The 23,606-nt window shown below is 39.7% G+C and overlaps 2 protein-coding genes across 2 annotated transcripts in view; both read right to left on the bottom strand.

The window, feature by feature from the left end:
• Positions 1–762: 762 nt before the first annotated feature.
• MCM6 (minichromosome maintenance complex component 6) lies at positions 763–14,485 on the bottom strand (the record flags this gene model as incomplete). The annotated part of the gene is made up of 17 exons (XM_082001193.1): positions 763–1,205; positions 1,777–1,916; positions 2,846–3,013; positions 3,273–3,408; positions 4,556–4,717; positions 5,810–5,938; positions 6,988–7,143; positions 7,745–7,852; positions 7,995–8,136; positions 9,100–9,241; positions 9,889–10,039; positions 10,920–11,065; positions 11,152–11,317; positions 12,039–12,288; positions 12,816–12,926; positions 13,503–13,649; positions 14,376–14,485. 17 exons carry the CDS (start codon positions 14,483–14,485, stop codon positions 1,092–1,094), a joined length of 2,478 nt encoding a protein of 825 aa, XP_081857319.1. The 3' UTR covers positions 763–1,091.
• A 4,897-nt stretch (positions 14,486–19,382) lies between these two features.
• Positions 19,383–23,606, bottom strand: part of DARS1 (aspartyl-tRNA synthetase 1) — a gene marked incomplete at both ends in the record, with an annotated part of 41,211 nt that continues 36,987 nt past the window's right edge. The window contains 4 exons of the mRNA XM_082001164.1: positions 19,383–19,474; positions 21,204–21,275; positions 22,206–22,317; positions 22,952–23,032. Coding sequence (XP_081857290.1) covers positions 19,383–19,474; positions 21,204–21,275; positions 22,206–22,317; positions 22,952–23,032 — 357 coding nt within the window. The remainder of the gene's footprint in view (positions 19,475–21,203; positions 21,276–22,205; positions 22,318–22,951; positions 23,033–23,606) is intronic.

Below are 23,606 nucleotides of genomic sequence, written 5' to 3'. Positions count from 1 at the left end.
CTAACAGGAAAAAGATGACTGTCTTACAAACCAGCTCCATTACTGGACTTGCTTTAGAAACAGTTACTTCACACTATTTATATTTGAAATACAGAGCTTTGGTATCTTTAATACTATTACAGATGTTTCTTAGGTGCTGGCATCAGGTTGACAAAAAAAAATATTTAGATATTTTAAATTGTTAATAGATTATTTAATAATGCCATAGCATACAGCAAATAATTGAGGGCAACAGAAATTTACGTAAAATTTTCTTATAGAAAAATCTACAAACAAGTTTACAAATATACTCTCAAAAATCCCTCACAAAGGATGGCAGTGTTCAATTCACTTACAAGTCAAGACATTCATCAAGATGGGGGTTTCTGAGCTCCTGACTTAAAGCCTTGCTTCGGGCTTGGCTATTTTTAATTTTCTACTTTACATATGCAACAGGAGCATACACATCTTTAGTCCATCTAAAAAGAAAGAGAAGCAATCAGAGTTTCTCATTATTCATTACTGGAAGTTAAAAAAGAAAAAACCTTCTTACAAAACAGCATCTGTCATGCAGGAAATGTAATTTTTCTTAAGACATTAAGCACTTAAATCACTATTTTTTAAGCCTCAAAGCACTGGCATAGAAAATAGTAATACCACATACAAATGACAACAAATCCACCCCAGATGTCTCCAGACGTTTAGTGACCTTTTATTTATGTTAATACGAAAAACAGTAAAAACCTATGGCATAGAAAGTCAATAAGTCAAATACAATAAGAGAAGAATGCAAAATTCCTCTCATTTAAAACAGAAGCATCTACATAGCATGATGCTGAAAAAAGCTCCTGAATGATTCTCCTCTGTGTTTAGATGACGGCATTGAAACCCAGAATTAATAACGAAGCTAATATATGTGTGCCATTTCAGTAAAAAATTTCCAGGTATGCTCAGTGTAAACGAGGAATCATATATTACTAACCACACATTGCTGCGTTCCACAGTAAAGAATTCACAGGCATTTAAGACGTTAGCTATACAGCAACCCTTGCAAGAAAATAATGCATTTTCCAACATGGAACTAGTCAGCTCTACAATCCAGTTCTCAGCCCTTAGTCTTCCAGCAGATAGTTTGGGTTAACAACCAGGTATGGATCTTCATCAAAAGTCTCCTCTTCTCTGGATCCTCTCAGTCCTGACTGGGACAGTTCTATCAGAATGTGGTCCTGCATCAAACAAAAAAATTGTATTCAAACAAGAGAAAGGCTTGTTTGTACTTTTTGAAACGCATCTCCTTTTTATACTGGTAGCACCTCTCACTGATGAATTATTTAACCCTTTTAATGGTGAACTTCCTCTTTAACAGGTTCCTAATCTTAACAATTATGTTCAGTGGAAATCTCTTGTATGTTTAAAAGGAAGAATTTTTTTTATATTTTCATACTTTTTCCTCCAAACCGCCCTAGTGTCCCCATGACTTAAAGCTACCCATTGAATAAAGTGTTGATTATATTTCTGTATCATAATGTATAAATAGCACTACAGAAATAGGGAAAAGTATCACACTTCTATACGGACATAATATGGCTTTTTGAGCATTTACATATACACATCTCTAATTTCAGTGTTTTCTCTAGAATTAGATATTAAACAAAAGAAGGCATTTACACTCCACCAGTCAATAACACAGAAGCACAAAACATATTTCTCAAATTAAGAATGTATTCTATTAAAAATTAATCATTGCGCTACTTAAGTTAAAACCCTTTTGAACTATCCACATATCTCTATACATACATAATGCGTAAGTCGGTGAATGACTCTCTCTATGATCTTCTTTTTATTTATTAGTTCTTCTTCAGATTCTATTTCAGATTCGATTTCCTTCAGATACCAATTAATAAGTTCACTCTTCTTTAATGATGAATCATCCTCTTCTGCAAAGAAAATAATCTGCATAAGCACACCACCAGTAAGATACCATTCAAACCATAAGAAAAAACGATTTATATGTTAACATTTACAATGCTGAAGACAGAAACACGCTTTTGCTTTTTAAGATATTTAAGAAACATCAGACTTTCTTCTATTTCTTAAATCATCATGTTTTGTACAGGAGGCTGTTGTATCATGGTTTAATTGGATACACTTAGACTGAGAATTGAAGCTTTCAGTTCTATGCATCCAAGTGGCTTACAAATTAAATGAGCAGCCTAGCAATCAACATCAGCCTTCAGCTTCAAGAAAAAGCAGTCGTAAGGACTAGTACAATTTTCCTCTAAGTAAGGACAAAATAAAAATCACTGTCACACAAAGCCAAAGAAGCCATCCTTCTATATGTACTCAGCATTTTAAACAGATACTGTAGTCTCCACAACCTTCCAAAAACTTCATAGCATTGGTATATGCTATGAGACAACTGCTGCATGTCATTACAGGAGTAGTCTCAGTGCAACTGAACTATTTCATCTCCCTGAGAAATGATGTGGCCATTTTTGGCACATACTGGTTAAATATACGTTGCTGTGGTTGCTGGCATACATTAAAGCTCTTGCTACAGGTTTCACTGCTGATGACTCTTCTAGCTAGGCTAAGCCAGCCAGCATATGCTACAAATCCTTTTCTGGATCTGTTCTGTTGACATCCTCCTCAACTTACCTGGTTTTGACAAATAACTAAGATACCAGAGCTCTAAAGTTCAAGAAGTCATATTTGTATCATCAGACATAGCATAGCCAACTTGAGTACAGGTTCACAATTGACTTAGCAAGTCTGGTGTCTTGGCAAGGGTGAAACAGCATAAGATGTAATAACAGTTGCTCCCTGAACTCAGGGTCTGCCATCTTTTTAATAAACAAATTCTCACCTTCCTCTGCTTTCCTGAGGTGCAGCACCAGGAGATTAGAAATTCGTCGATACTCAGAGAAGCCCAGTCTAAGAGAAGCTTTAGGTGCAGCATCCTTGTTCGTGTCCTCAGAATGGCCATTGATCCCATTCACAAGACCATTGACCCCAGCTGTAGCTTCTGCCTCACCTATTTGGACACATGCCCAGGTTTAAATCTGTAACATCTTTTAACTGTTTAATACTCTGAGCCACTGAAAAGTGTTGCATTGACCAACCAGGTGAGTGGACCCACAAGGTGGCTGAATGAGTAAGAGAGTTAAGAACAGGAGTCAAGATTCCTAGATCTTATTAGATGAGAAATAGGTGAGAAACTGAAGAGAAGCATGTACTCAATCAAGGTGAGCCATAACAGCTTTCCCCTTTGAAAAAATTTCTAAGTAATTTACCATTGACTCCATCTTGGTCCTCTTGATCCTCCATTTGCTGTCCATCATCTTGGTCCAAATTGATGTCAGGAGTCTCAACTCTAATGATGGACTTATTTAAAAGCCTGAAAGCTTCCTTTACATGTTTTGGGTGAACCTGGGAAAGAATGAAAAAAAGATGTATTAAAGAGGCATGGCAGCTCTTCTCATGTTAAAAGATTTTTTTTTTCCCCCCAATAGCTTCAGAAACTCACCCCTGACTCTGACAAGGGCTCTTTCTACCCATCTCATCTGAGTAGTGCTAAGCAGTAAAGACTCTGCAAGTCAAATTATATCCCACTACAAGTACTCCGAGTTCACACAAGGTTATGGAGAGAATAAGCAGCCTGATGAGTCTTTCAGGTTTTAGTGATCATGTGGAATCAATAACATTTTTACTTAAGCCAAGGACATTTTGAAGAAAGATCAGTGGAGCAAGAAACATGAAAGAAATGGGTCTGAACAAAAACAATATGGAAAAAAAAAAAGTAATTCATGAGACTCTCTTCTGAAATTGAAAAGCAAAAACTCATAAAATATCTCTAGCTGAGCCATAAGCTAAAAGCTATCTATTTCTTTATAAGCTGAATTTAATTAAAAAGAACGCAGTGGGTGTCCTCCTTACACAACCAGCAAGCAAGTTTCTATCACTGCATGTGTCACGTAACCCCTAATCAACAGTTCAAAAGGCCTGCTGAGTTTTAAAGCAGGGACTAGATGGATAATAGTCATACCACAGTTAATAGCCATAACACAATATACATTTCAACACTGATTGACATGAAGAGGAGCTCAGATCACAAATACAGGTACTCTTAGGGAGGTTCAGATACTGTGGTGAACTTTGGCTTTTTAGATTGCAGATGGAAGACAGATTGTAATCTGTGAGAGATTACAAACTATGCAAGATTAGGAGAGACACTGCCAACAGCCCTGGCTGATACTAATAGATGATTGTTCTTCCTATTTGTCGTGATTTAACAGGTAACAGGCTGAGAGTGCCAATACAACTGTAATGCAAAAACATGCATATTCTCAGTTTGGACCAGCTGATCTCAGTTTTTACAAGGCATACCTTAAAACCAGTATTTCTGGCAAACAAATTCAGACCGAGTATAACCACATCACAAGTGAAAACATGATCCAAGCTCTCCTCCTCAGCCACAGGATTTAAATGTGTACAATACCATAGTCAAATAGCAAAGCCAGAACTCCCACAACATTTATATAAACATTTATACAAACTTTCATCAAAAACCTGATACCTCATCACAGCAGTGCATGCGGGCCATAGCTTCAGACAACCGAATCATGCTTTCCAACTGCCGCACTGTGATTCTCCAGGATGACTTTGTCACTCCAGAGCCATCACGCTGCCGTAGTCGTTTATACTGCTCCACTATGAAGTCCTCAGACTCCTTAGATATCTTCGTGACAGAAGACAGTATGACAGTTAGCCATGTTAAAAGTATTAAAGTTTATGCTTCTTGCATGAGATCAGCAGTTCCAAGACTTTTCTCTACTAGCTACTGCTTTTCCCTGAAACATTCTACACTATCACACATAGTATATATACATAATTATGATCGTAATTATAGCTATATTGTAACAATTACACTAACAATACTACAATAAGTACATCACCACATAATTATTTTACAGCAGGTTTTTGATAATTTCTATTTTTCTGTTCCACCAACTTGTTTCCAGGCATAATTCATGTGTGTGTCTACTAGATTGTTCTGTGTTTATTTACCTTTCATTCTGCATGTAAACACACACACAAGCATATACTCCACATGCTTACAGTGACTACAGCTTTGCATACATGCTTTTTAACCCGAGTCTGTCTGCACATACACAGATCCAGCTGGAAAACAAACTCCCCACTGCATGGAAATGAAATGGGCATTTTCAAAACTCTGTAAGGGAGAGTGTTGAGAACTCCATTAGAACTTCTGAAAAGTCTTAACATACATCCCAGCCAAGCTGCAATTTGGATAGACCACAAAAGTAATTACTTAGAGCAGTTTCACATGTTCTGTATTTTACCACAAAGCAAGCAAAGAAATATTGAGGAACAATATCCTTTTAAAACACAGACAAACTGCTTGATTAAGCAGTAGGTGAATAAAACACAAAAATCTCTGCAGCAGCCATGTTGAATAACCAATGCCCTTGAGGTATAAGGAAGCTATGAAACAACCCCTCAGTTGTTCTAGACAGAGGTTAAGAACTGCCAACAAAACAGTTAAGAGTACTGATTACAACAAGGTCTCAGCTGGGCCAGCTGGGTTTCTGGAGTTAAAAAAGAAAAAAAAAAAAAAAAGAAAAAAAAAAAAAAGAGTACACAGCTCCAAAACATGCTATGTTTCTAGATAATAACTGAGTTTATGGCTCCTTTCTCAAGAACACACTACACTAAGTGTCTTTGCATTTGCTGGAAAAAGAGCATGATACAGAGTGACTATTCCTTTGGACCTCCTCCTACAGAACAACTTACACAAGAATGTAATTACCTTTGGTTTAAACTGTCTTGCAAACAGCAGATACCTTCTGATATCGTCTAATGAATAGACACGATCAACAGATTCTTCTACTCTGGAATGCAGATCCACTATGCGCCTCGCAATGGCATAATCTGTAACCTGGGACATTATTGCTGTCAGATCACTTGCACAACATCAGCCAAATATCAAAACAGCAGCTATATTCTTCCTTCCCATTCCCTTCCCTCACTTGCACTCCTCATGGCAGAGCTAGTTGTTCCAGAAGCCAGACCCTCTGCCAGAAGTTCCAGGAGAACGCCCTGGAGGTCTTTAATATAAGGAAACATAGCAGAGAAGGGATAAAAGGCAGTTTTAGGATTTATACCCTCTTGGAACTCTCCTGGTTTACAAGTTAGACATAGAACAAGCAGAAAGCAGCACTTTGCAGCGTGGGAACTGCCTTCTTCCTTTTCAGCCTACTCTGTCTCTTTCATCAGTCCCTTCTCAATTGGATCACTCGGAGCAAGACAGTAGACCGAATAGCGCTGAACCAACATTAATCTCTGTATCTCATGCGTTCCCAAGGCAAACACCACACAGACAGGTGGCAGCAGTCTTAGCCTTAGTGACCAGCAATTTGTAAAAATGACTAATGGTGTTAAGTTAGCAGGTCTAATCACTACAAGATGAAAAGGCAGTATCCTTGTATGCAGCAGAGTGTGTTCCAATTTGTACTGCCAGCTTGTAACTTCACAGACTGAAGAAAAGCAGAAGCAAGACGCTCTCATGAGATCAGCTTCAACTAAAATTTCAGAGGGCACAAGCACATGATATACGAGCAGATGCTGAAAGAGCTGCGTCTGTTCAGCTTGAAAACAAAGCAACTGCTTCATTGGCAAGTATAGATGTGATGGAGCCGGATTGTTCTTAGAAGTACATATTGATCAGAAAAGAGGCAACTGACACAAACTGAACCATGAGAAATTCTGATTAGATATAAAAGTTATTATTTTTTTTAAACACTGGACAGTTGTCAAACAATGCAGTAGGGTCCTAGAGATGCTGCAGAATATCCATCCTTGGAGATACTCAAAACTCACCAGGTCAAGGTCTTGGCAACCTCTTCTCAATGATATAGCACAACGCTAGACTAGAGACCTCGAGGGGTCTTTTCTGACATAAATTATTCTACAGTTCCTTAACATTACCTCATTACATTCATCCACAAGGATGAAGAAGAGATCAAAGCGAGACATGATGGGAGCTGACAGGTTTATATTCTGTTTCAGTGACTTGGATCTGTCATAGCGCCCGCCAACTGGGTTTGCTGCAGCCAAAATGGAGGTCCTGGCATTCAGGGTAGCCTGACAATGAAAATGGAAGGAAAAAAAGAAAAAAAAAAAGTAGTTATCTGTGACCACTTGCCAAACCAAATCATTGCAATTCAAATGGGTCAGCAAACACCTTTTAGATGGAGTTTCAAAGGAGGTATTACAACAATCAAGCCTCAAGAGAGTCCAAACTCTTCCAACCAGCCCTTTCTCACCAGGTCTCTGCCCCAAGACACAGTTGTGATGAATCAATATTTTAACATTGCCACACTCTTGCCAACAATACTGAAACAAGCCCTTAAAACTGCTTTTCACAACACACTGTTTTTAACAGTGCAAATGCACACTTCTACAAATACACATAAACCTATATCCTCTTTTGGGGTTGCTTCAATATTAGGATTTTCCCGTTTTCTGTTTCCTACCCACTAATATCTTTTTTCATTCCAGTAACACTTCTGATTCTTTCTGGGTATGTGGCACAAAAATTTTTCGGTAAGTGTTCTCTCTCCCGCCACAGTGAGGTAGCTGCAGAGCTGACACAAAAATCTGATAGATGATGCTAGATCAATTCATGCAACAAGCAGTCAGGCAATCATACAGACTACATAACCAGAGGAATAGCGCAAGCTACCTTTACTCCTGCTTTAGTAATGGATATAGTCTGCTGCTCCATTGCTTCGTGGATGGCTACTTGATCCCGCACATCCATTTTGTCAAACTCATCAATGCAGCAAACTCCCTGCAGCGGAAGAATAAAACATAGTAAGTTACCCAAATTCAACCATTTTTGGAAAAAAGCATCATTAAGATGATTTTGGGGTCTTAGTCATTAATCAAAACCATTCCAGGGATGCAGGAACCTCTCTAGTTCCTGAACTCACATTATCCGCCAGCATCAGTGCTCCAGCTTCAATGACAAATTCATGAGACTCTTCATCTTTTACAACAGCCGCTGTTAGACCAGCAGCACTGGAGGCTTTTCCGCTGGTGTATACAGCACGAGGGCTGAACTCATCCACATGCCTATGGAGAGAAGTAACAGTGAGGAACAAACTTTAAAAAGTCAGATTAAAACCTGCAGAAAGAAGGTAACTGTAAGGCAGTGCTGCTTTCAACCTCAGGCCAGGACTTGTTCCTTCCTTCAGGAAGCAATTACCCTTCCACCTCTAATGATGTTTGAGCTTATCTAACTGCAGTCTATCATAGGTCTGTTATTCACCCCTGGTTACACCAGCAGAAAAAACAATCCAGACCTCCTACCATGAGTTTTCTGCTGACTTCACAAGACAACACAGCTCCTAATTGGTCAGGTAAATGTCAGCACAAGGGAACAAACGGCTTCATAGCAGGAAGCAGCGAGACTGACCACAGGCAGCCTAAGGCAGCTTTTGTGGTGCCTCTGTATTTCTGAGTTGCAGTGTATGCTGCAAGAACCTCAGCTTCATGGAGAACGATGCAGAGGTAAATGAGCAGCATAATAAAATCATATTAAATAGAATTCCAAATAAAAAAGCATTATAGCATAAGATGTAGCACAAAACAATTATTTCATAATTATTTTTCAGGGTTAATGGCCATCTACTCATCCAAAGTGTTGGGACCTACCAATTTAGACTAACCTAAAAATTGGGGGGGGGGGGGGGGGGGGGGAAATCATTATTTCATTGATCTCTGATATTTTAAGATGTACAATAAATTTTGTATTTTTAATATTCAATGTCTTTTGAAAATATTTGGAAATTTGTACTTTCATAACTACCTGAAGAACAAAATAAGGTCTTAATCCATTGTTTGTTATTACCACAGGGGCTTGTTGAGTTTGCTTCAGCCCTATTCAAATACTTCAACCACATCCAAACAATTCCTGGAAAATATTCTTAAGTATTTTACTTCCCTTTCCTCTGTTTAACATAGAAAAAGCAGAGTACACATTTATAGCTCTAGTAACACTGGAATTTAAATATTGAATTTTAATGAGATGCTTACTTTAGAAATTGACTCTTGGCTGTACTTGGATCACCAACAACACAAACGTTAATGTCCCCACGCAATGAGGTGCCTTCTGAAGTGGTCTTAGGAACTCCTCCAAAAAGCATCAGCAGGACTCCACGTTTCACTTCATCGTTACCTGTCCAGAAAAGATATCCAACTAAAAATCCAAAGAAAATAACGCATTTTTCCCATTTAAAAAAAAAAGTTCAGCCCACTAGAATTTTAAAGCATTTGTGCACATCCAGAATTTACCTATTTGCTCAACATCCACTGAAACTGCATTTATGTGCTTGATACAGTTTCAGGGAAGAATGACTCAGTGGCCGAATTCCTTTATGCTACCGTGGCTCAGAATTTGGGCCAAATTCAGCTGATCAAACTTTTCAGACATAACCAACATAAGTCCTCAAACCAGCTCTGAGCCAGAAACAACTGCAAACATATACACACACATGCACACACATGCACGCACAACGGCATAGAAATATTTGGAACCCTTACATGTTTTGAAGGAAGTCCATGTAAAATAAAGCTTATATCCAACCGTCAACTGTAGGGTTTAGCTGCAGATACCTGATAGCAAAACCAACCATTTTGACTAGTCTTTCAGGCCTTAATGATTAAACACAGCAAGTACTCAGGGAATAGGTTCTCCTTTTCTAACATAACCAGTGCTGGTGCAGAGAGTTTGAAATAGTGTAGTGCTTTCATTACACAGACATCAAGAAGTAATATTTTCAAAAGTGAAATTTTCCCTCTCCGAGGCCACAACTGGACTCTTACCATGGATAGTGGGGAAGAGGCTGGTGCACAGATTATGGTAAAGGTTCTTGTCTTGGCTCATTTCAAACACCTTTTCCCACTCTTTCACAGACATTTGGTTTTTAATGCTTTCTGCAGTCTGTTCTTCATCTCGGAGCTCTTTTCCACCAAACTAAACAAAGGAAATAAAAAAAAGGTAAAAGTAATAACGTGGTCACTACTGAATGCGAGTACTGCAGACAGGAGGTTACAAAACCTTGCTCTGTAACCTGAGGGGGCGGAACACATTCAGAAAAGCTAAGGAAGCTCATCACCTTATACTTTTAAAAACCAACAGGCAATTTCCTAGGGGGAAAAAAAAAAATAAAAAAAAAAAAGCAATGGAATTTGACTTCATTTAGTGAGAAAGACCCAGGAGAGATGCTTGTCCAGAGATTAAAAAGTATGGCTTCCTTTGGCTAAAATTTACCTTTGTAAGCATTCTTCATTAACCGGAATTTACAATGTCTTCTACTCTCGAATGAGGCAGAAAGTGTCTATACCCAGAAAGTAACACACTATTTTTATCCTATGTGATGGTGAAGCTGCTAGCAGAATTATAATTTAAAATATCATACCATGCCAAAACCCAGCCATACTCTGTATTACTTACGTTGTAGTAACATCCCAAGATGTTATGTGATAAACCAGAGGGAACAAGAAGGATTGCTGTTTTCCCTGTGACAAAATGAAGCAATAGGATTTTCTGGAGGAAAAGGAAATGCTGGAGAAATGGATGAAAGCTGAATGGAAGTAAATGGACCATTTAAACTCTTTAGAATAAATTGGTAACACTGGTAAACGGCCAATTTGGAATTTGCTATGAACAATAAAGACAAGGAAAAAAAACTTGCTATATAAAACCAATCAGAATATAAAGATAGTCAAATGAACAGGAAGGTGGTACACATATATATTTAAAGCTCTATCCATTCCCGCTTCCTAATTTGAGGTAAAACCATACAGAGCAGAAATCACCAATACTTTCAAATTTATTTTCTTTCTAGACTCACCCGTGGATTTGTTGGTGCAACGTAACAAGCTAGAAAGACTAGTTTATATGACAGCTCTCTGACTCCAAGGGCACGAAGTCCTCGGATGCCTTCGGTTTCATAGCCCTCTGTCCCGCTCACCCGGGAGCCGGTTTCTGCACGCACCCCTGCCATGAAATCGGGAGTCAGAACAGCAGTTCCCAGAACGAGCGGGAGGGACGTGTCATTGAGGTCACGAGTGGTAGCAACAAACCTGGTGTTGACAGCTGGGACACATCAGGCACGACAATCAGTGACCCAGTGAAGTCACATTTGTCACCTGCCTGAGCAGACTCCACTGCTTCTGCACGCAAGATGACTTCCACGCTGCGAGGAATGCTACCGCGTGGCAGCTCGGCCTGCGTCTCCTGAATGCGAACCTGGGGAGGGAGAGAACATTAAGCACTTAGCAGATGTCACCAAATTCGAAACTGCTTCAGAAGCTAAGCTGCTAATAAATATAGTAAGTAGCATTTGATTGCTGACACCCATGTCAATCATGAAATTCCTATTATAATAAGACAACAAGCAAAAAAGCCCTTCACTAATCATTATTTAAGGAGTCTTGGAGGAACTTAAGAGGATACACAGACGCCACAATGACAATTCTGAGGGGTACAAAAAGCAACTTGCAGAGTCCAGTTAATGTCACTGACACAAAATATTATTTCAGGAAGTGATGTGCTGAGGATTTGGCAGGGTAAATCAAGCTGGAAGAGCAATACATTGCAGATACTAAAGACAACTCTTTTCATACTCGTATAAAACAACTACACATGATGTACCTTCAACACGAGACTAACAACGGCTCAAATATGTGGGTTTTCAGTGGTTTGCTTAAGACAATAAATCTCATGCAACAAAACTGCTTTTGAAAAATTCTAAAATTAATAAATTCATAACTTCACATGCTTAAACATAAACCTTCCACAGACAGAATGAAACTACTTGCAGAAATTCCAGTGCCTTTTCTTGTGGTCTTTTCTTGATGTTGACAGAACCAAAATTAACTGTCTTCAACATGTAGCAGTACAAACAACACCTTTCAACTACCACAGGAATATCAGTGTTTGTCATTGTCCACCAACCTCACCACAGTACCTTTTGGAAATCAACAAATCTTGATTTGTTTGTGTCCAGCAGGAATCTCCTTCTATTGGCACAGACTGGGTTTCTGCAGATGTTTGGCTGCGTGTATTTAAATTGCTGTTCCACATCTTTAATCACTGTTTGGCAGTCAAGGCACAGGAAGGTTCCATTTACAAGCTCAGGATGGACCGGGTGGGTACGTACCACCTGTCCACTGATACGAATCAGTGAGCCAATTTTTGCTGATGTCAGTTCTCGAATTCTGTTTAAAACAGAAATTCGTAGGGATTAAATTCTTGAGTTGACATTTTTAGGCCTAGGGTACTAACCAAGTACTCAGACACAACACAGTTTCTTTCAGTCAGTGACTAAAAAACAGTTGTAACAGACAAAAGAAAGACAGTTAATGAAATATTTTCTCATTTTATGATTTTTACATGAACTTTTATATTAGAACTAAAGGTCAAACCAATGCAAAAGTTACTTCACTAGTACTTCAAAAGCAACATACCCTAAATGTTTTTGTGGGGGTTTTTTGGTTTTTTTTTGTTTTTTTAATTAGAGAAGTTACATTTGTTTGTGGAATGTGATGAACGTAAGTATCTGAGTATGATTCACAAATGGAAAACTGCTTCAGAACGCATCTTGCAAAAGATTAGGCAACTTGTTCACAACTGTACTGGTAAACTGTACATTTAATGCTGTGGAACCAAAACATTTTTAGTAAGCTTTGACACTTTTTTCCAGTAGTAAAAAGGCACAAGTTTTTGGAATTAGTAATCATCTTACTTGTGTCTGGTAGGTAGATCTTGGAATGCAACATAAAAGTCCTTGTTTGACGGAATATTTCCGTGGTCTCTAGCAAAAGTCTTTACTGCTCGGCAGAGGTAAGGGTAAACCCTGAAATACAGAAAATAAGTTCAAATTTTATAGAAGCTATCAGAAACGCCTTTTTTTGCTTTAGACTACATCAAAGGCTTGTATCATGCATTTCCAGGTTCTGGCTTTTACTGCCACTTTATGTAAGAACACACAAAAGCTAATCTAAATATGAGATTACTGCACAATAATGCTATTTGCTTTGTTGTCTGAAAACTGAAATTTTAAGTCTCACTGTATGACTCTTTTATCCTTATATTAAGTAGATCCTCAATAGAGGATTGAGCCACTGGCTCAGTAAAATACTTTCAGAGCAAGCAGCTCTAGAGTTTATTCTGTATTCCCGTACTGATCATCTACTTTTTTTACCAGAATAAATGCAATTGCCTAGTTAGCTAATGGTTTCCACAGAGGAATCCTTTAAGAAGTAAGTTTTGACCCAGTAAAAAAAGTTTGTTTTTTTTTTTAATTCTTCAGTGTAAGTGTTTTCAAGATACAGAAAGCTGATAAACCTCTAGTTTTTTTACATACCACATAAGACGTTATGGGCCTGAGACTGCAGCATTGCTCAGCTCTCAGGTAATCTCTACATTTTACCTGTAAAATTCCTCCTGAATAGTGGTGGAGAGCTGCTGATTGAACTGCTCCAAATCCGCAAAGCTTACGATCAATGTGTTCCGCTCTGGCCGAATCAGTTCTTCAGCATCATGCAAGTATTTGACCTCCCCATCGCTGTTCTGGAACCTGAAAGTGATTCAAGAAAATGTTTCGCAGTTACATATTAGTTGAATATTTCTGAATTCAGGAGCGAAAGAGAAGAAAAGGATCGCACATGTTCAAGAGCGTGCAAGATGACAGCATCTCACAGTCCCTTGAAAGTGTATTTTCCAATACTTCTCCTTCCATCCCCCTCACTACATCCGTTCCACCAACATGCCAGCAAAGACACACTGGGTCTGCATTTCATATCGAATTTTGTTTACGGTTTAACAATGACTCTGTACCAGCAAAATGGTGTTTTGTTTTGTGTTCCTCAAGGTGATGTGAGTTGTTTCCCTGCCTGCTGCTGAAGGGACCCTCGAGAGGCAAAACCTAGGCAGCCAGACGCAGTAAGGTGTACCAACCAAGCCGCGAAATGGGTTTTCAACTTGGTTGTCAAACGGCTGTGTTAAAAGGGACAAAACGCGCCCAACAAAGCCCCCGCGGAAGCCCTCCGGGAAGGCCTTGGCCAACCAAGGGAGCGCGGCGCTCCGGCCCCATGCCCCCGCCAGGCTGTCGGCAGGGCTGGGCCTCAGCGGCGGGCCTAGGCGGCACAAGAGCCTTTCTGCCTGCAACGCGCGGTAGCGGGGCGGCAGACCCTGACGGGATCTCACCCTCGCCAAATGGCGGCCCCCTCTGTGAGGCGCCTGCGGCCCGCCGCCTCCTGACGGCCCTGCCCGCCCGCCGCCGGGCCCGGCCCCTCTCACTCACTCCTCCAAGAAGTCCTGGAACAACTTCTGGCACTTCTCGGCCACCTCATCGCGGAGCTGCTGGTGCTGCTGCGCCGCGCCCGCATCCCCCACCGCCGCCGCCAGGTCCATCCCGGCCACTGCCGCCACACCAGCCCCCACACCTGCCCCACCGCGATTCGCGCCACAGCGCACCCCACGTGCGCCGCCGCTCCGCCGCGCCGGCCAATCGGCGACCGCCGGCCCGCAGAGCCCCGCCCCGCAGCCGCGGCGCCCTGTTCCCTCACGGACCTTTTCGCGCCAAAGGCGAGGGGTGTGGTGGAGTCGCGCGGGCGGCTGTTGTCCGTGCGCGGGGCTGCGGCAGGTTCGTGCCCCGGGGAGGGGAAGGCCCGGAGAGTGCAAACGCCGGCAGCCTCTGTGAGGGCTGGCTGGTGCGAGGGGGATGGCTGCCGGGGCGCATCGGGTGGCCTGGGCCCCGGCCCCGGCCGTCAGCACCCTGCTCCCCAGCCTTGCGCTTGGCTTTCTCCAGCTCCTGGGGGGAGTGGGGTGAGTTGGCTGGTTTTGTCAGTAAACTTGTAAATGCTGTGTAGGACTTAAACCGGTGGTGGAGGCATGTGTCCCACAAGCGTGTACGTGTCTGCTGTGGGTGGCTTCAGCACGGTGTTGAGCTGCAGTGAACTTCTGCAGGTTACGAAACCTGCAGACGCAGAGCAGCTACAGCTGGAGTTAAAACCCACAGGTACACCCAAGGGCGCTGCTGAGGATGCAGGGAACCGTGGAAGCCCCTACACTGTGCAGGAGGCATCTCGGGCAGCTTCTCGCTGACAAGACCCACTAGGTAGGTTGCACCTCTGGCTTCTGAAGGACTAGCCTCAGGTGAAAAGGGTATATTTAAACCGGTGAGGGTCAGGCCTTAGTTTGGAGGCTTGGCTCTGTGTTTGTAACATTGCATTTGCAGGTAGGATGGTATAAGGTGACGTTTGCCAAGTGAGGCCATGGCTGACAGCCATTACTGGATGGCAGCTGGTGGCACATGACGCCTGCCAGCAGGAATTGTTTCAATATCTATGAAAAATAGCTTAGAGTCACTCTGCCACCTGCAAAGTCGTTAATCTCTGCCTAAACTGGGAACTTTGCTGTAATTAAGGCAGCTGAGGGCTGACTTTCAGTTCTGAAACCCTTAAAAAACGTGAGCAGCACAAGCTTCCTGCAGTCGTGTTATTTCATGTTATGGTGCACTTGCTATACAGCGAACAGAGACTTGTCTTAATTGCAAAATGCTAACAGCTGCCTGGCAATTTGTTTTTTTGGGTGTAGCAAGATTCAACTCTGTGTGATTCACTCACTTTTCACTGCAGAGGTCAGAGTAGATGTTCTATCCGGGTTAGTCTTTTTTGAAAGTTGGTATTATTTTAATGCAGATTGTTGTGCTTTGGTATGTAATTACAGATTTTTAAGGGCTGGTGTCTTTTTTGTTGTTTTTTCTTTTTGCTGCCTCTTTAGCCCTTAGCCATCCTCAAAGTAGAATAAACACTGCCTGACTTTTTACAATTTATCCTATGCTTACATGCTCTTTTAAATCCAAAGAAAATAGAACTAACTAGATAGCTTTTTAAAAACTTGCAGTGAATATATTCCATGTTTTGTGAGATCATACTAGCAAAAATGCACACATGCACAAGTTGGTTGTAAGGCTTGTTTATTTTAAAAGAAATAATTCACTCTAGATAACTTCTGCTGGTTTTTCGTAATTTCTCTCTACAAAAAAAAAAAATCTCCCCCCAACTGCATGTAGATAATGGTAGTACCCTAACAAGGAATACTAAATAATTAAGATCTGTTTGGGCAAGTTGTGTACTCTAGAGATGGCTGTCAAGAACACATGCTGTTTTTCCAGGCGCTGTCATTTTTTCCAGGCTCACTCTTTCTGGCACACAGGAAGATGCTCTAAGGGGACCCATTGCTGGCTGCAGGATGTATGGGAGCAGTCGTGCAGGTGCATGGGGTTAACAGTGGACTCCCGTGGCCTGCGTGAAATCATGCTGCTGTATGGGACATGCTGGAGCCCCAGTACGAACCGAGTCCAAGGCAGCCAAGTGGTGTGCCACAATGGATATAGCCAATCCATTCTCCTCCTTCCCTTTGGCAACAGAGTGCAGGCCACGGTTTGCTTTTGCGTGGACGGGTGTCTCATACACCTGGAATTGACTGGCTGGGCATGGAAACACCAAGTTTTCCTGCTTTTACTCTTTCCTTTTCCCCTGGCGCAGTGGGCAGGGAGCAAGCAGCCGTCTGGTGTGTAGCTGCCCACTGGGGTTAACCCACAGCACAAGGTGTGTGCAGCCATGGGGAACCAGCCCTGCACTTGCTTCCAAAAGAACAGTCTGAGTCCTCTTTCCTGCTGGGCAGATTCAGAGAGCTCAGTGAACACAGATGGGTTTTCACAAGAAAATGTTGTAGTTAAACTTCAGAAGCAAATGGAAGCTTTGTGTTTGTTTTGAGCAGATGACTCCCTGGCTACTCCTCACCAATATCCTTTATAGTTCCTTAGTTTAAAAAATTGCATGATTGTAATTACCATCTGTAATCAGAAAAAAGCTTGAAAACATTTTAACTGGTGGAGAAGCAGCAGCAATGTGGACTCCATGTAACATGCTAAACTTCCTGCAAGTTACTGGAAATAAAAGACTATACAGGTTTGACTCTTCTGGAACTACCGAACCAGGGTCACTACCTATCAAATCAACATAAAAGTTCTGAAATTACTATTTGCAACGTTTCAAACCAAGTTCTAACAATGTGCAGCTCCCACTAAAGTATCCTGTTAAGATTACATTAAGGACAAATGAATTTTGATTTATGGTCATAGTTATTTTCAGTTAGCTAAGAAAACCTGCATGAAAGGATTCTGCACACAAAGGAATCGGGGTCTCCATCCAAATTCTCGTTCTTGTTCAGCTACTGTGAATAAATCAAATTATAACATGAGCTTGAATCAGTGTTCTGTTAAGACTTATAAGCACACTTGTTACAGGAATGTATGCACACAACTTGCTGCCAAATCTAGCGCAAGAAACATAGTTCTCGGAATATTTTTCTTTTGTTGGCATGAAATACAACCCAGTAATTTTGCTCCTTATTGAAAGGATGTGCTTCCAATGTGGAATACATTACCAGTTCTGTATGAACAAAAGTAATTAAATTAAACTCATTCCAGTTGGCTTAGCCGAATAAACAACTGTTTTGAAACTTTGATTCATCAGTAGTAAGGCTGTGATGATAACCTGTGTTTATAATCCGCTTAGCTTTGTAAAGTAAACGGTACACCATAAGACTTTAAAGTTAATAATTTGGGGAAGATTCCACAGGAAATTAATTACAACAGACTCATAAGCAAAGCTGCAAAGTATGTTATTCCTTTAATTGTGTGACTTCTAAACAAAGTTTAACTTTTACATTTCCAGTACTTTACCTAACTGACCTTTAGTATGATTGTTTTCTAATGGAGAACTCGTCACAAAACATTAAAATTAAGTCTTGTTCAATGGCAGCTGCAAAAGATGATTTGCCCTTTTGTGAAATTCTACACAATTTATACACAGCCTCACTGACCTTTTTGTAGCATAACGAATATGTGACTTCTCTGACATTTAAAAATCAAGGTAACAACAGTAACAGACTGTCTGAACCATACCTCCTATTGAAAGCTCTTTATCATGTAAAATGTTAAGCAAAAATTAAGTCAGGAATTACAAATATGTCTAAATATTAGAGTAACTCTATTGCAGTGCCCAAGAAAGGAATTTAATCCTTTGCTTTTTGGCATCCACACTTACAAAGATGTTTTAAATTTGAAAAACAACTATTAGATGCAGTCCACGAAAGGACATTTCAAATACACCAGTTCCTCTCCGAATGCAGGGCACATCCTTTGGGATGGGAGGTGGAGGAAAAGAAGTAGCTTTGTGCACCACTGCAAATTGAGGAGGTTCAAATAAGTCATTCATTTGAGAAAAAGGATGTTTACAAAGAATTTTAGAAGTACTCTTACAGAAACACCCTGTTTCTCTAAATGTACAACAGTTGGGCTGTTCACCACATTTATAGATGGGGAAAAAAACTTTAATAGATTGGCTTACACGATTTGCTTTTCCTTTCATTGGCAATAGATATATGAAATGCTTGCTGATTTGTGGTGTTTGTTATCCTAGAGGCTGGGTCGGGCAGGAAAACATAAGACCTGCCCTCAAACTCACCGTCCATTTATTTCATGAAAAAATATACACCCCTTGTGTATTACACAAAATAAAGGACAGGCCTATAGCTTGTGTACTTAAAAAAAAAAGGGAAATAGATAGAAAGAAAATAAATTTAAACTTCAGGCAGTTATTGCATCATTTAAAAAAACCAACCAAACAAACCCTTATCGATTCATGATTATCTTGTGAGTATACAAAGCAAAAACCAGAAAGACAGATAGTGTATCTAATTTACTTTGAGAGATTTATTGCAATCTATTTTCACAATTTCATATGAAGACTTTTTAACAATGTTGTTGTTCTTACCTGCTTCTCTACCTGACACTCACAGAAATTAACAGTTGTCTGGTTTCCTCCTGATTTTTAAATTGCAAGCAGTTATTTTAGCTTTCAGCCAATTCTGTACTTCAGAATAGTCAACCTTGCTGACATAAGTTAAAAATGCTGAATTTTTATTGCATAATTTATTAAAATGTTTAGAAACATGATACAATTTAATGTGACACTAGAATACTAACTCATAGTATTACATTTTCATGAAAAATGTGCACAGTTGCCAATACAAAGAGTCTTGATCTGTTAAAATATTTTTTTAAAATAAACAGCTAAGGATAAAAAAAAAATTATTGTGGCACTTTAGTAAATGAGGGGTTTTTTTATTGCATATTATAATGCTCAAATCAATACAGGTTCATCAGTAGCAGGGGATATGCTTGCAATCATATCATATTTGCAGGGCAAATAATCTCAAACTTTCAAAGCAGCTCATGTTAGGGTGTCAGCCGTTTGGGATCCCGTGGGAACATGGAGGTCTGACGAACATTATGCAGCCCTAGGTACAGCATGGTTACTCTTTCCAGCCCTACAACAAATGGAAAGAAAACCATCAGCATAGTCAGTCTTTTGTTCAAAACTCTTAAGAAGCCAAAGGTACTTCGTACCTATAGCCAGCCTCAGAGAGTAGTGTGACCCAAGCCTGAGATGTGTGCATTAGCACGCTCGACTCCAGAAAGGAGCTAGAACCAAAAATTATGGATTTTACATACAGTGCTTTCTGCCATGATACGGACTTCATCTGGAGCATGTATCAATAAGCAATGGTATGAGAAACTCAGCCCTGCTCTGAATCACTTTGGACTTTCAAGAAAAACGGCGTAGAAAACTGAAACGGGAGGTGGGTAATCGGGAGAACTGTATTTTGAATACAGTAACAGAAGCATAGTCCAAACCACTCTGAACAGCTTCAGAGTAGGAGACATTACGTGCCATCAGCAACTACAGTAAAAACCTACAGCTGGGGAATTTTATCCCAAACCCTCTACAGTACAAAACTGTAGATTCAGCAAAATGTACCTGTGTAACTACCTGCTGGTATGTTTACGATAGTATTTAACTGGCCATTGTGCTCTTTCTTCCTGAAATCTTAGAGGTTATGTGTGTACTGTGGAACAGGGAAGGACTTCCTAGTCCATGGGGCACCCCAGCCATGCTGAGATGAAACCTAAATGCATGCTAGTTTTCACATGCTGCCCTGCTATATGTTAAGGTTGCCATCTGAAACAGCTAGAAACCAGTGTTAATTCTCACAGCATCTCCTGTTTGGCTGGTACTTGGCCTGACTGCTGGGATGTGCCATGAGGAGCATTTACTCTACAGAAGAGATGCAGCTTCAGCTTCCTTGATGTCAGTTCTGACTGGCCTAAATGATTTTTGGATCATGTGCAAATGCTGCATCTCCTTTGCTCACAAGTACTTCACGATCATCGATGCTTACATCTTGCAGGTATTTCCAAACAGTTGTCGCAACAGCATATCGCAGATCTAATGCATTTACTGAAGGCATACAGTTTTTCTGAGAACATGCTGAGAATGTACTAAATATACTTTACAAAAGTAAGGGAAATGCAGAAAGACTAAATCAAAGAAATCATTGTGTTTTATTTATCAGGTGTCCTATTTCCATATGCATGAACAGGTTTCACCCTGCTAATGAAAGCAATGTGCATCATGGTAAATTATTATCGTTAAGATGCCTAAAACCTATCTTTTTTTCATTTTCGTATGTAAAATACTCACACCCAAGACATGAAGCCTCAGTACCTTTGCTGAAACAATTAGCACCAACCAAACTAATCAGTGACGTTCAGTCAAATCACTGAATAAGAAAGAAGCAACACTTACTCTGCTCGCTGCAGAACAGCTTCATCAAATGCACCACGAGACCAGTGGCTTCTGGTATTAGTAGGCTATGGTAAATCTATACATAATACAGTATTTTCTTGCTCCCTTAAATTTTCCTCATTGGTCAAATTTGAAAGTGATGTGCCTGGGTAATAAATCAGCATTTTTTCTTCTGATCACCTACTTTTTAAACTTGCCAGACTGTGCCATTAATATTTTGCCTATTTATTTTATGATGATCTCTTTTAGCTTCATTTTAGCTTCTCTCCTTAAATTCTCCAGGATAAACAGCCCCATACATTTATCTAACAAGGCTACTACCCTGAATTTTATATTGAACCCTGCTTGAGACTAAGCAGTTTAAATTAAGCTCAGGATAACACAGAACAAAACAAAATACAGACACTTACCTATTCCGCCACCTGCGTGTGGAGGTGCACCAAAACGAAAGGAATCGATATAAGCCTTTATCTTCTCCAAGTCTAGAGAGGAAAAAGAGATGTTTCTCACCTGCTTAATGAACTCCAAGCCAAACATACAAGTGACTAAAGAACTGCAAGCACAACAAAAAATTTGCCAATTTAACTTACAAACTAACAGTGGGCTTTTGCTCACTAAACATATAAATTATCCAGGACTATCTAGAAATTATGACTGTAACAGTTTTGTTTTATAATTCCATTAATTTAATTTAATTTAATCAGGGAAAAAATTCTAGAATTGAGTAAGAGCTAGGCCCAACTGTTCATTGTAACTTACAGAAAACGGTGACTTCTTGAATAAACTACAGTGAGAAAGAGAAGGTTTAACAACTATTCTTCCATCTTGCTACAGTGGGATCTACTCCTTTTTTGCTTCTGCCTACCTGCCAATTCACTTTGCCATCCACTGAAAGCATCATTTTAATCTACATTTTACTCTTGTGATCTCCAAATTTATTCTTTTAACCTTCTACTATTAGCTGGCCTTATGACTGCCAAGTCCTTTTTTTTTTTTTTTTTTTTTAATTTCACCAACGGATACTTCTTGCTTATCTGCTCTCAGTTCAAGATTTAAAAAGGACAAACCAAACAAGGCTCTGTGAAACATTTGTAAGAGTACACTGAGTAAGACTTGTTTGTCTACTCTCATTCTGTTGAAGGTATTTCCTGCATTACATTCTCTCTGAAGCCCTTGGAAACAATTCTTTTTCATCAAGGTGTTGCTGGGAAATTAACTAGTTTCTTAATACCACCACTCTAGATTGAAATTGTTTAACAGAATTAGATGGATTAGCATTAAGAATAAAACAGTACTGTGATTGTACGACTGCCACATAACAAATTATGCCCCAAATTCTTCCTCTAAAGGAAACAAATCCAGTCATGATTTATACTCTCTTAAATTCAGCTTCATGTTGTTTAACTTGTTACCGATGCCGTGATGCTGGGCTCTTTCTGTCAGCAGCTGAGGATCATGAATTCTCTGAGCTCCAGACAAGATCTCTTCCCCTCTCATGAACATATCATAAGAGTTAGAGCTTTTCTGTAAAAACAAAGATGAGTTTATTTCCTACCTACAGTTGCTCCATCCTTAGGTGGCAAATATGCACCTCTCAATAACTTCACTTATGATACCCAAAGTTGCGCAGTAAGAGTGCAATGCATTTGGAGTCTGCCCAGGAATTGCAGCCCTTTGGCTCCTCTCATTAGGATAGAGTTGATTTCAAAAACTGAAGTTCATCCACACACCCTTTGAAAAAGCATTACACTTGCATGTAGTTATCAAAGCAAAAGATGTTCTAAAGATATTTACCCAGGATTTAGGATTAAACTGGGGAATTTCTAACAATGTGAAAGCATATTTTCTGTTAAAGTGTCTGTTGCCCTGGAAGAATGTTTTTGCCTCTTCTCAGTGATGGCGATGCTTTCACCATGGAGATCTCTTCACAAAGCTCTCCCAATTTTAGCTTGATTTGTTTCTTTCTGGTATGTTTTCAGTAGTGAAGAGTAACTGTACACATTTTACAAGTCATGTAACACTGACCTAATCTTGTTATCAGAATTTTAATTATAAAAACAGATCATATAAATATATTTTATCTATTTTGTCAAGTTTTTACAAAATAATTTAAACTACAAAAAAACCCCTATTGAGAACAACAAAGAATTTTACTTACTGGGTTTACTGGGTCTGGCATTGTATAAAAAGGCCTCACAGCAAGAGGGTATTTGTCAAGAATATAGAAGTCAGTGTCATACTGAAAGAAGACAATTTTTAAAAGTTAGTACAAGAGAAAATGATGTAAAGAACAAATTACAAGAGGAAGACACAACAGGTGAATCTTTGAAATTAAAAAAGGAATTCCCAATAACTTTCCATAAATTTGACAGTATTATGTTAAAAAGTAATAGCTGTCAATAAAAGTGGTGTATTACATTTCAGTTTTCCAATACTACTTCTACTGTAAACTTAGGAATGTTTAGCAGTAAAATGTCTTGCTGTAGTAACAGGTATCTATTTTTTTGCCAAAGATCTCATCTTCTCCTATAGACTTAGTTAGAATCTGTTTGGGTTTTTAATTATCGTAAGAACTGGTTTTGGAACATGCTATCCTGTTCGGTGTACTCCATATAACAGGTGATAGAAATAAATATAAAAGATTGAAAATTGTTTGAAACAGCTTATTAATGATAAAGACAAAACTGTCAGTAGATTAAATAAGCAACAACAAAATGGGAATGCAGTCAGACAATTAAAAAATGCTTATGCTAATCACAAACTCTTCACAGCTTCTGCAGGGGCTGAGAAGTTCTGTTCTCAATCAGTGTGTA

Source organism: Phaethon aethereus, assembly GCF_964289735.1.
Source record: "Phaethon aethereus genome assembly, chromosome: 6".
Classification (NCBI taxonomy): domain Eukaryota; kingdom Metazoa; phylum Chordata; class Aves; order Phaethontiformes; family Phaethontidae; genus Phaethon; species Phaethon aethereus.
Note: the sequence above shows the minus strand (reverse complement) of the source record. Positions and strands in the feature narration are given on the sequence as shown.